This window comes from Mustela nivalis, assembly GCF_964662115.1.
Source record: "Mustela nivalis genome assembly, chromosome: 9".
NCBI classification, from domain to species: Eukaryota; Metazoa; Chordata; class Mammalia; order Carnivora; family Mustelidae; genus Mustela; species Mustela nivalis.
Window position 1 is genome coordinate 13,118,942 of NC_139028.1, and position 11,703 is coordinate 13,130,644.

An 11,703-nucleotide genomic window follows, 5' to 3' on the forward strand; every position below is an offset into this window, starting at 1 on the left:
ATTTCTTTTTAAAGTGAGACTTAACAGCTTCCTTGTACTGTGGTTATTTGTATGTTTTACACACAAATGTCTCAAATGTCTCAAACTCGTTGAGGGGCATATATATTTTTATTAATCTTTGTGTCTTCCACAAAGCCTTATAATATGGTAAATGATTAAATATTTGTTGACTAAAATAAAATCTGCAAGTTACTCAGTGGAGTGAATTCAGTAGTCAAAGATGATGACCCAGAGAACTGGAGAAGAGACAGAATGCCTTATCCTTAGTTACCGGCATTCTCCCACATCACAGTTGTAACCATTTTGTAACACAGTCTTCTGTGTTTTCCCCTAAAATGCCATTTCCTACTGGAGAGGAACAAAGCAGTCTGAACATCTTTTCTGTATAGCTGTTAGAAATTTGTAAATAATTTTATAAAATTGGCTATGTGGTATCTACTTGGAAAAATTTGTGCTGGTTTCTGGAGTCTAAAAAGCTGAATAAGTCAAGGTTCTTATCCTGCAGAAGAGTTCAGAATGTCATTTGAATATATCTTTATGTGAATCTGATTTTTGCCCATGTTCTAAGAGTTACTGACTTTTATCTGTCTACCATTTTTTTCTTCTTTCCTTTCTTAACAAATGTTAAGGGTCTATGTGTGTGGTCCTCTGTGCCACTTTAGGAGGAGACAGATACTTAACCTGGCCATTAAGAAGTACTTCTCTTTTTCCTGAGAATCCTAGTTACCACTCTGCAGGGGTCTCTTTGTTCGTAGAGATAATCAGAATCATGCCACTATTCACTCCATTAGCTAAATTTGTTTCTTAATAGGTACATAAATTTTTTCTTACAAATGATAACCGTGCACTACTCAATTATTTATGAAATGAGTATTTTTTAATTTTTTGTTTTACTATAAGACTGCAAATGCAGAAACGCTTATCAGGTGTTCGAGTCTTCTGGTGGGTGTTCTTGGATGCTACTGTTACGTGGGAGTAGTAGCTGAAGAGGAAGTGTATAGATCAGAACTGTTCCAGAAAGCCAAGGTATGAAAATTTATTCTAGTCAAGTTTTGGATAAATTTGAAGGAATATATTCCTGGGAGAACTAGTATACTTGCTTGGAAAAAGAAAATTTTTATATAGGTTAACTCTTTTTTATTTATGCCACCTGAGAGAAACGGTACTGTCCTTAACACTTGCAGTTACTATAAGCCAACTATGAATAGAATAATTGAAATCATACACATTAAATTTAATCTTATTAACAAAAATACTGATTTTTATGGGCACTTTTTTTTTTTTTTAAAGATTTTATTTATTTATTTGACAGAGAGAAATTACAAGTACACTGAGAGGCAGGCAGAGAGAGAGAGAAGGAAGCAGGCTCCCTGCTGAGCAGAGAGCCCGATGCGGGACTCGATCCCAGGACCCTGAGATCATGACCTGAGCCGAAGGCAGCGGCTTAACCCACTGAGCCACCCAGGCGCCCCTTTATGGGCACTTTTAAAAGTTTTTCCTGTGGGATGCCTGGGTGGCTCAGTCGGTTGGGCATCTGCCTTTGGCTTAGGTCTTGATCTCCAGGTTTTGGGATCAACTCGCAAGTTGGGCTCCTTGCTCAGCAGGGAGTCTGCTTCTCTCTCTTCCTCTATCCCTCTCCCTGCTTATGCTCTCTCTCTCACTCTCAAATAAATAAATAAATAAAATGTCAAAAAAAAATTTTTTCCCCCGTGATCGTTTTAAACAATCCTTGTTGAGTTTTATATAGGTAGGTTCTAAGTGTGAAACTTTCATCTTTGCGTACTCTTCAGTCAGTGGTATGATTGGTAAGGATAACTGGGTGTAAGATAATTTTAAAAAATTGCTACCATGATTTTTAATTACATTATATAACCAAATATAACCCTTTTTTTTTTTTTAAGATTTTATTTATTTGTCAGAGAGACAGAAAGAAAGAATGGGGGAAGGGGAGGAGCAGAGGGAGAAGCAGGCTGAGGAGTAAGCCTGCTTAGTCCTAAGCAAGGAGCCTGATGCAGGACTCAATCTCAGGACCTCGATCATGAACTGAGCTGAAGGCAGACAATTAGCAGGCTCAGGTGCCTAGGCGTCCCAACCAAATACAACTTCTAGAAACACTTAATTTTACTTCTTAAGTAAAACTTTGAAAAGCAGTCACAAAACTGTAATTTTAACTGGAGTTTGGGTTTTTCCTTCTTTTCTTAATAGTCTCTAATGCAGTGTGCAGGAGAAAGTATCACTCTGTTAAAAAATAAGACCTACGAGGAAGCTAGGGTTGCTTCCCTGAGGAATGTGATGACTCTCTGTACTGGTTGCTTGTGCAACTGTACCAAGGTACGATGTGCTTATGTGACTGGTCAGTCTGGGAGGTAGTACCTGGTGGGTTGGTTGGTGGTGTAACTGGGATTTGGGTTTATACACTGATTGAAAGTTAGAGTGAGTGCTAAATAGAAGTAGCAACTGAAGGAAAAAAGAAGCACAGGTCATCTGAGTTTCTCATGGAATAAGTTCAGCATTTCAGAAGGTTTCGGAGGTTATTTTACCGCTTTTAGGCACAACTACATGGGCGATTCTTTTATTGCCCACATTATTATTCATTTCATAAAATCTTGTTGACTGCTGGCTGTGTGATGTGCATACCACTATGACTGGGCTAGCAAGCACCATGAAGCCATTCCTCTCTTCTGCCCGGACAGTCTTCTGTAACACTCGGTAGAAAGTGCCACTCTGTGGAATCTTCATTTTGGTTGAGAACAAGCCTCAGGTGTAGCTGAACCAGCCCAGAATGTTGGTAAATTGTTGGAAAAAACATTTTTGGAAGCTGATGATAACTGCATGGCTGTATAATGGTATTACCAGCATATACTTTTGATTTTGTAGTGTGTTTTTCTTTTTTTTTTCTTAAACTAAAAAAAAAAAAAAAAAGGTATTTTTCTGTGTGTGTATTTTTTTGTTTTTGTTTTTTTTTGTGAATGGGAAAGGAGAGACATGGAAGAATGAACTCTAACTTACATTATTACTTAATGTTTAAGGTCAATAGTTGGTATTTTACTTTAATGCTTATACACAATTTAATGGACTATAATTATTACTTTAAAAAAAGAGGTTAGTGTTGTTAATGTAGTTTATGTGTTGACCCTAATAGTAACCTGTTTATTTATGCTTCTTAAAGATAGAGAATTTCCAGTGTAAAAAAAAAAAATCTATATTTCATTTAAGTTAGAGAAAATATTATCTGTCAAAGATAACTTTCTATTGTTTTGTTTGCTTTGTTTTTTTTGTCTTAATTACAGCCCAGTCCAAATAAAATTGCATCTAGATTTTTCCTACGATTGTTGACATCAAAGCTCATGAATGATATTGCAGATATCTGTAGAAGTTTGGTGAGTATGTTTGTTTTACCACCCTATTTCCTTGATTCTGAGATTTTTTTCATAGGTACCTCTCTTCAGTAGGGATGCATCTCACAAAATGTGGCATCTTGTATATTTTTTAAAATATGGAAATTAAAGTTAACTTGGCTTTAGGGAGGAACATACTGTTTGCTTCTTAAGGTCGGTACATTGCATACCGCTCAGCTTTTAATTTCTCAGTAATGAAAATAGGTTGAACGATTAGAACCTAATCATCCAGGCTCATACTTACTTCTGTCTAACACGGTAGCAAAATTCAAAATAATCATCTGTCCTTAAAAATAAAAACAAAAGGGACCCCTGGGTGGCTTAATCATTGAGCATCTGACTCTTGGTTCCAGCTCAGTTCATGATGTCAGCATTGTGAGATGGAACCTAGTGTCGGGCTCTGTTCTCCGTGTGGTACCTGCTTAAGATTGTCTCTCTCTCTCTCTGCTCCTCCCCAGCACCCCCTGCACCCCAGCTTGTACACTCTCTTGTGCTCTTCTGATAAAAATAAAAATAAAAACAATTTTACCAGATAAGCAACATAATTTCATCATGGTATTTTTTTTTTCCTATACAAATAGATTTAAGCTACACGTACTTTTTTGTATGGAACAGTGCCTGGCACATGCAGTAGATACTTAAATATATGTTAAATTTAAAAAATATTCTGTAACTTGGTTCTTTTCACTTAATAATAAATCTTGGTCATTTTTTCATGTTGCTGCATGCTACCATTGTCTTTACCTTTTTTTAATAGTAGCTTTGTATTTCATTATTGGGAATAGTATATTTGTATTTTTAGCCTATCTGACCTTAAGATTGGAAGTGGTATCTATTTTTCTGTTATCGTTAGAGTTTTTGTAGTAAAGATTCTTGTACTTTTGTCGATTTGTATTTGTGCATATGAAGGGTATAGAATAAATTCTAGCAGTGGAATTTTTTGTTCAAAAGGAATGTGAATTTTACTTTTTTTTTTTTTAAAAGATTTTATTTATTTATTTGACAGAAAGACATCACAAGTAGGCAGAGAGGCAGGCAGAGAGAGAGAGAGAGGAGGAAACAGGCTCCCTGCTGAGCAGAGAGCCCGATGCGGGACTCGATCCCAGGACCCTGAGATCATGACCTGAGCCGAAGGCAGCGGCTTAACCCACTGAGCCACCCAGGCGCCCTGAATTTTACTTTTTGATGGATATTGTCACTTTCCTCCAAAATAGTCATACCAATTTATTCTTCTCCCCATATGCTCATTAATTTGGGGAATTAAAATCCTTAATATAGGAAATTATTTGGGAGCTCCTAGGTGGCTCAGTTGGTTAAGCAGCCAACTCTTGGTTTTGACTCAGGTTGTGATTGCATGTCCCTGGCACGCCCGGCAGGGAGTCTGCTGGAGCATCCTCTCCCTGCCTCTCCCCTGCTCGAGCGTACTCTGTCCTTCTCCCTTTCTCTCTCTTACATAAAACTTTAAAAAATTATCTTAAAAGTATTATTATAGACATATTACAGTTTATCCATTTTTCATTGTTGGGCACTTAATAGAAATACTGCAGTGTTCATACACCTGAATCTGAATTGTTTGAATAGATGAATTTTAACTACGTCATACTTCTGAAAGAAGCCAATTGAACATCTTTCTTTTCCTTCTTTGAAGGCGTCCTTGATCAGAAAGCCCCTAGACTTGGGAGAAGTAGAATCCATGGAGGACGATCCTGATGAGAATCTGATGGAGGTGGAGGACCAGTCCATGAATCTGTTCACTGACACCCCTGCCGGCGGTACTAGTGATGCGGCTGTGTCTGGAGACAGCCAGAGCGCCTTCGGTAAATATGCTTTTACTGCTTGGGGCTTCTTTCACTTCTCTGCGTGGATTGGGCAGTGTAGAAGGCCTTGTACATACCAACTTTATGCTCATTTTATTTTCCGTGATGTAGTCTGTTAGTTGTGTTCCCTTCTGTGTAGTTTAGATTGCTCTAATTATTAATTGAATTTTACTGTTTTCTTCTTCATGGGAGGAATTTAAACTGTTTACAGAAGAAACAGATCTATGTGGTGGATTATTTGGAAAACAGAAAGCAGGAGAGTGAGAAGACCCATACAGCCATCACTCTTAACCTTTTCCCATTATAATCAGCGTCAGTGTTCAAATACTTTCTTAGACCTCATTCAGCAGTTATAAGCATTTTTTATTAAGCTATTTGTATTGATAATTGTCCTTCTTGATGGTTTCATAATATTACACTTATATATATGTTTATCATATATATATATGATATATAAACAATATGTATGTTTATATATAATAATTCAGTTGACCATTTTTTCTTGTCAGAAATTTAGATTCCTTTTTTTTAATTTATTTTTTATTTATTTTCAGCGTAACGGTATTCATTATTTTTGCACCACACCCAGTGCTCCATGCAATCCATGCCCTCTGTAATACCCACCACCTGGTACCCGACCTCCCACCCCCCGCCCCTTCAAAACCCTCAGATTGTTTTTCAGAGTCCATAGTCTCTCATGGTTCACCTCCCCTTCCAATTTCCCCCAACTCTCTTCTCCTCTCCATCTCCCCTTGTCCTCCATGATATTTGTTATGCTCCATAAATGAGTGAAACCATATGATAATTGACTCTCTCTGCTTGACTTATTTCACTCAGCATAATCTCTTCCAGTCCCATCCATGTTGCTACAAAAGTTGGGTATTCATCCTTTCTGATGGAGGCATAATACTCCATAGTGTATATGGACCACATCTTCCTTACCCATTCGTCCGTTGAAGGGCATTTAGATTCCTTTTTCTCTAATTACCAATATTACAATGAATTTGTCTGTGTAGATTTTCTCATAGATTATTTCTGGATGACAGAATCCTAGGGTAACTTTCCATGAAGAATTTTGAAGCTGTTAGTATGTAATCTATTTCACCATAATCTTGCTTTCATATACTTTTCTTTTCTCCCCCCCATAGGCAGGAGGATATTTGAGCTAATGTTCAATATATGTGTTTGCTGTATCCCTCTCTTAGTTTTAATAAGTGCTTTTTATTTTCAGGTGCCATGAATCCTTTAGCTGAAGAACATCTGTCAAAGCAAGATCTACTTTTTTTAGACATGCTCAAGTTCTTGTGTGTGTGTACAACTACTGCTCAGACCGGAACTGTGTCATTTAGAGCGGCCGACATTCGGAGGAAATTGTTGATGTTAGTGGATACTAGCATGCTAGACCCTGCTAAATCTCTCCACCTACGCATGGTGAGTTAAGGGAAAGAGACACATCTTCAGTTATCTCTTTTGTTGCTGGATACATGTAACAGACTGACATGTTACAGTCATGTAGTACCTTTGATGGCTTGAAATTACTTCCTCGAAGAATGAGTCTGATGCTAGTTATGAAATACACTTTTTCTGTAATGTACTGTGAAAAAATTTTAAGTGGATCCTTAAATGTTAAAACTTCATGGACTCTGGATAGATTTACTATCTTTGGGCATAAATAATTATTATAAGTTATTTAGAATTAGGCTAAGAAACACAGACTCTAATGTAAAAATAATATATATAACCTTGTAGTTGAACTCTGAATCTTGGCCTTGACCTTAGTTTATTTGCTTTAAAGTTTGTTTTTGCTGTAAGTATTTTGTTTCTTCACAAATTTTTTTAAAATTCCAGTTTGCTAATATACACTTTAAATATTTTTTGATATAATTTCAAAGTGACAGTAAAGTTTCAGTACAATAGGAATTCTCCTGTTCCCTTCATACACTTGCACAGTTAACATTTTGCCAAATTTGCCTTTTCATTTTCTCTCTGCGTGTGTGCATGCTCTCTCTCTCTCTCTCTCTCTCTCTGTCTCAGGCACACACACAAACACACAGACACACACATACGTCTTCTGAACCATTTTGAGATTAATTTGCTGATGTGATGCCCCTTATTCTTCAGTGTATGTGGACAGTGTCCTCTCCTACATAAGTACAGTCTAATTGGGAAACTAACATTGTAGCATTGCGATTAGCTGTGAAGTCTGTTCAGTCTCTTTGAACCTGGAGCACTTCCTTAGTTTCTCCTCTTTTCTGACCTTCATATTTTTAAATAGTACAACCAACTCGCCCTCTAGGAGCCCTCACTTCAGGTTTGTCTATTTCCTGTAATTAGATTTAGATTTAGGTTTTGGTGAGAATGTCAGAAAAGGAATCCCTCTCCTGCCCTACTCCCAACAGTCTGTCTGTCTTTCAACTGATAGATGAAACTTCCAGCTCCAGTCCAACATTGTAGAATTTGTTTTCTTCTCTTTCCATATTTGTAGCTCCATTTTCCAGCAGTAAGAAAGCTGGCTTCCCACTTAACTTCAATACAGTTACTTTTTTACTCAGAATTCTTTTATGTAACTTTTACCCCCTGACTGTGTAGGCCATCATCCCCTTCGCCCCAGCACCCGTGAACTCTGAGGGAGAGCCTCTGGCTCAGTGGGTGTGCAGGGCGAGTCCACGGGCACGTCCCCAGGCCTGGCAACTTGGCAAATGTGCCTGTGTTTCCTCAGCCCTAGGAAACACGCCAGGGCTTGATTAGAACTTCTTCAGTCAGGTGGGTTAAGTCCCTGGTGGAATCCCTTGTCATGTTCCTGTGGAGGTGAACAGACTGGTTGATCTCCACGCCCAGCAAAGATGCTTGGTTGAGTCCTATTTGTTTCCCTGGTTTTGACCCTGGCAAACTAGTCAAGTCTCCAGCCCTGGCCAGTGAGGAGGGCTATGTGCTTTTCTTGAAGCTTTGGTGCTTAAAATCAGTTGAAGACACTCAGAAACATCACATGTTGATTCTCAAGGCAAGTATTTAAAATGGTCCAGGTTAGTCTTCTTTATAATATCTAAGGAATAAGAAACCTTTTTCTACATACAGATGGTGGGAAACAATGTCTTCTCTTTTCTTACTATAGCTAGAAAGGGATTTGGCAGCTCTCAGAAACCTTCTGCCTGCTTGCACTTACCGTGATTTTTACCTGATGGTTGCTGCGTGCTTCTTGGTGTCCACAGTAGTATGGGAAACCCTACACAGTTGCTTGATAAGAGGGTAACTCAGGGTATTTATGACTTTTTCACCACCCACCATTATCTCTGCTGTCCAAAATTCATTCCTGTAACTGTTTTTACCATTGAAATCTCATCCCCAGGCATAACAATAGTTTCAGATTCTTGCTCAGGATCTTAACCCCAACCCCAACAGTGAAAACAACTACCTACCTAAGGAATTCCGCAATAAATGCTAGACAGTTACATTCATTTTCTTTAGTCCTCACAGGAAGCTGGCCAGGTACATGCTGTATCCACATTTTATAGGTGAGAGTCCAAAGGCTCAGGTGACAAGGCCAGTTTTTTAACCACACAAGTAACAGGCTGGAGTGCCAGCATTTGAATCCAGCTCTGTTTAACTTCAGACTTTTTTTTTTTTACCATCTTGCCTCCTTTAGAAATTCGGTGGTCTTTTTTTGTGTGCAGGTGTGTATGTGTGCCTGTGTTGATGAATTTATGGTTTTATATATATACCCAAGCGAATGATTTATGAAAAAAAATAATTTTTCCCCCTCTAATTATCTTAGTATCTAGTGCTTTTAAAGGAGCTTCCTGGAGAAGAATATCCTTTGCCAATGGAAGAGGTTGTTGAACTTCTAAAACCACTCTCGTAAGAAATTAAAACCATGTATTATGTTCACTTTAAATTTATAAATGAACTGCTATGTTCTGTTATACTCACAAAGGTAAACTTTCTCTGCTGCAGCAACGTGTGTTCTTTCTATCGCCGTGACCAGGATGTTTGTAGAACAGTTTTAAACCACTTAGTTCCTGTAGTGAGGAACCTGTGTCAAGGCGATATGGATGCTGAAAACACAAGGGATGCTCAAGGGCAGTTGCTAACAGTGATTGGAGCATTCTGGTAGGTGCGGAGCAGTGTGCGGAGTTCTTAATTCTCTTTTGCTACTCTGGATACAATTGCCAACTTTGCGTTTCTACGTTAGTGAGGTAGGCTAATGTTAAATGTAACTATATGCAACCTTTGACAATAGTAGAATGTAGCTTCTGTCTCCCTCAGCTGCTTGAAGAACTAGTGAACACATTGGTTGTGTCTCTCTCTGGGTGTTTTTTGTGTGTAGTCACAGTGTGACGTATCCTGATGATAATGACAGAGGGGCACATATGTATAATTTAGAACCCTCGGACCCAACAGATCGATAAGGCCTTCTGAACTGATATAGAATATGGTTTTAAAATCTTTGTTATAAGGACAGAACTTTGCAGGGGCTCCTGGGTGGCTCAGTGGGTTAAGCCTCTGCCTTCCGCTCAGGTCATGATCTCAGGGTCCTGGGATCAAGCCCCCCCACCGGGTCCCCTGCTCAGTGGGGAGCCTGCTTCCCCTCTCTGTCTGCCTGCTTTGTTGCCCATTTGTGATCTCTCTCTCTCTCTCTGTCAAATAAGTAACTCAAAAAAAAACTTTAAAAAAACCACAGAGCTTTACAAATGTTTTCCTTTTAAAACAAGTTCATAACATGGTTTGCTGAAGTATGATAGCCCCTAGAGGAGGCATAATCATATAAAACAAATAATACACATTAAAATGAACTTTTTTTTTTAAGATTTTATTTATTTGTTTGCCAGAATGAGCAAAAGAGAGCATGGGCTGGAGGAGAGGGAGAAATAGACGCCCTGTTGAGCAGGGAGTGCAACACAGGTGCCATCCCAGGATGACCTGAGCTGGAGGCAGATGCTTAACTGACTGAGCCACCAGGCGCCCCTGAGATGAACTCATTTTCAACCTAACTTCTTTTATGAAAGTTAAGAATATTGACTGGTATATGCCACATGATGAGAATTAAATTTAGTATGGAAAGAGATTTTGGAAGATTAAGAATAATTAGAAGTTAGAAAAAGTGTAATACTCAATGATTTATTTGTTTTTTACACTGTGCTTTTACTGGAATAATTATTTGACCTTGAAACACTTACTTTATTTCAGGCACCTGGCAAAGGAGGGGAAATGCACATTCTCTAATGGCACTAGTAAAGTGCCTTAAAACTTTGCTTGAGGTGAGTTAGTCTATGTTAATTATTAGTAAGGTCTCCACTGAAATTTCTAAAGTAGCCTTTGTTTCTTTTTGTCAGCCAGTGATTTTTCTCTTAGTATTTTATATTTGACACCATTTGTTCTTTTCCCATAGACCGATCCTTACTCAAAATGGGCTGTTCTTAATGTAATGGGAAAAGACTTTCCTGTAAACGAAGTATTTCCACATTTTCTCGCTGATCGTCAACATCACGTTAGCATGTTGGCTGCTGAGTCCGTCAACAGGTAATGGGGCCTGTCTTCCCGCAGTTCTGGGACGCTGCAGGTGGTAGGGTCGTGTAGCCAGGAAGAGGCCTGCGTTCACTGAGAATACACTGTCCGCCTGGCAGTGATGCTTTCCCTTAGTTCTGACAGTCCCATCCCCTGGACAACCCTACTGCCTAGAGTTTGTAAATGAAAAGAGGCTTTGAGAGAGTAGGTAACTTGCTCGGTGCCGTCCAGCCAGTAAGTGGTGGAGCCGAATGAGGCGTGTTGGCTCTCACTTACGGGGCAGATGGACTGTTTGGATAGGGCTGTGATTTTACAGGAGTTTGTAAAATGAAAATGAGCACTTTTCCCCGTGTGCTAATTACAATCAGATTCATGTGAGTGAATGTACAGTTAGGCGTTGGAGTAAGCCTGTCATAGAGACCTGTTTAATGTTCGAGTCCTTGCAGAAGCAGTGTTAATTTCCCAGGACTGCATGTTTCTCAGGTGGTCCGGGTGATTTATAAGATCTAAATTCTGCGCTATCTCTGCCTTTCCCAGCTTATGCTCCTTATACGTAAAGTACCTCTCGCCTTTATTTTTCTCAGTAGCATGTATGACCACTTGAAGGTGTTATATTTTAGGGGCGCCTGGGTGGCTCAGTGGGTTAAGCCTCTGCCTTCTGCTCGGGTCTTGATCTCAGGGTCCTGGAATCGAACCCCACATCGGGTTTTCTGCTCAGCGGGGAGCCTGCTTCCTCCTCTCTCTCTCTGCTGCCTCTCTGCCTACTTGTGATCTCTGTCAAATAAGTAAATAAAATCTTAAAAAAAAAAAAGAATAAATGTTATATTTTAAATATAACACATCTAGCTTAAATAGAAGCTGCTAGAAGGCATTGGTTTTTTTATCTGTTTCGTTCATTGCTGTATACTCAGCACCAAAAACAGTAATGACGTGGTTGGTGTTCAGTAATTTATAAAATAAATGAATGTTTGAAAAAGGAATTTATG

At 38.9% G+C, this 11,703-nt stretch overlaps 1 protein-coding gene across 1 annotated transcript in view; it reads left to right on the forward strand.

Moving 5' to 3' along the window:
- The window catches only part of ATM (ATM serine/threonine kinase), a 122,864-nt gene that overhangs the window by 31,912 nt on the left and 79,249 nt on the right, over window positions 1–11,703 (forward strand). Inside the window, 10 exon segments of the mRNA XM_082683215.1 lie at window positions 901–1,026; window positions 2,206–2,331; window positions 3,291–3,380; window positions 5,047–5,215; window positions 6,447–6,646; window positions 8,988–9,070; window positions 9,167–9,322; window positions 10,400–10,420; window positions 10,422–10,470; window positions 10,602–10,732. Of these exon segments, the coding sequence (XP_082539341.1) occupies window positions 901–1,026; window positions 2,206–2,331; window positions 3,291–3,380; window positions 5,047–5,215; window positions 6,447–6,646; window positions 8,988–9,070; window positions 9,167–9,322; window positions 10,400–10,420; window positions 10,422–10,470; window positions 10,602–10,732 (1,151 nt within the window).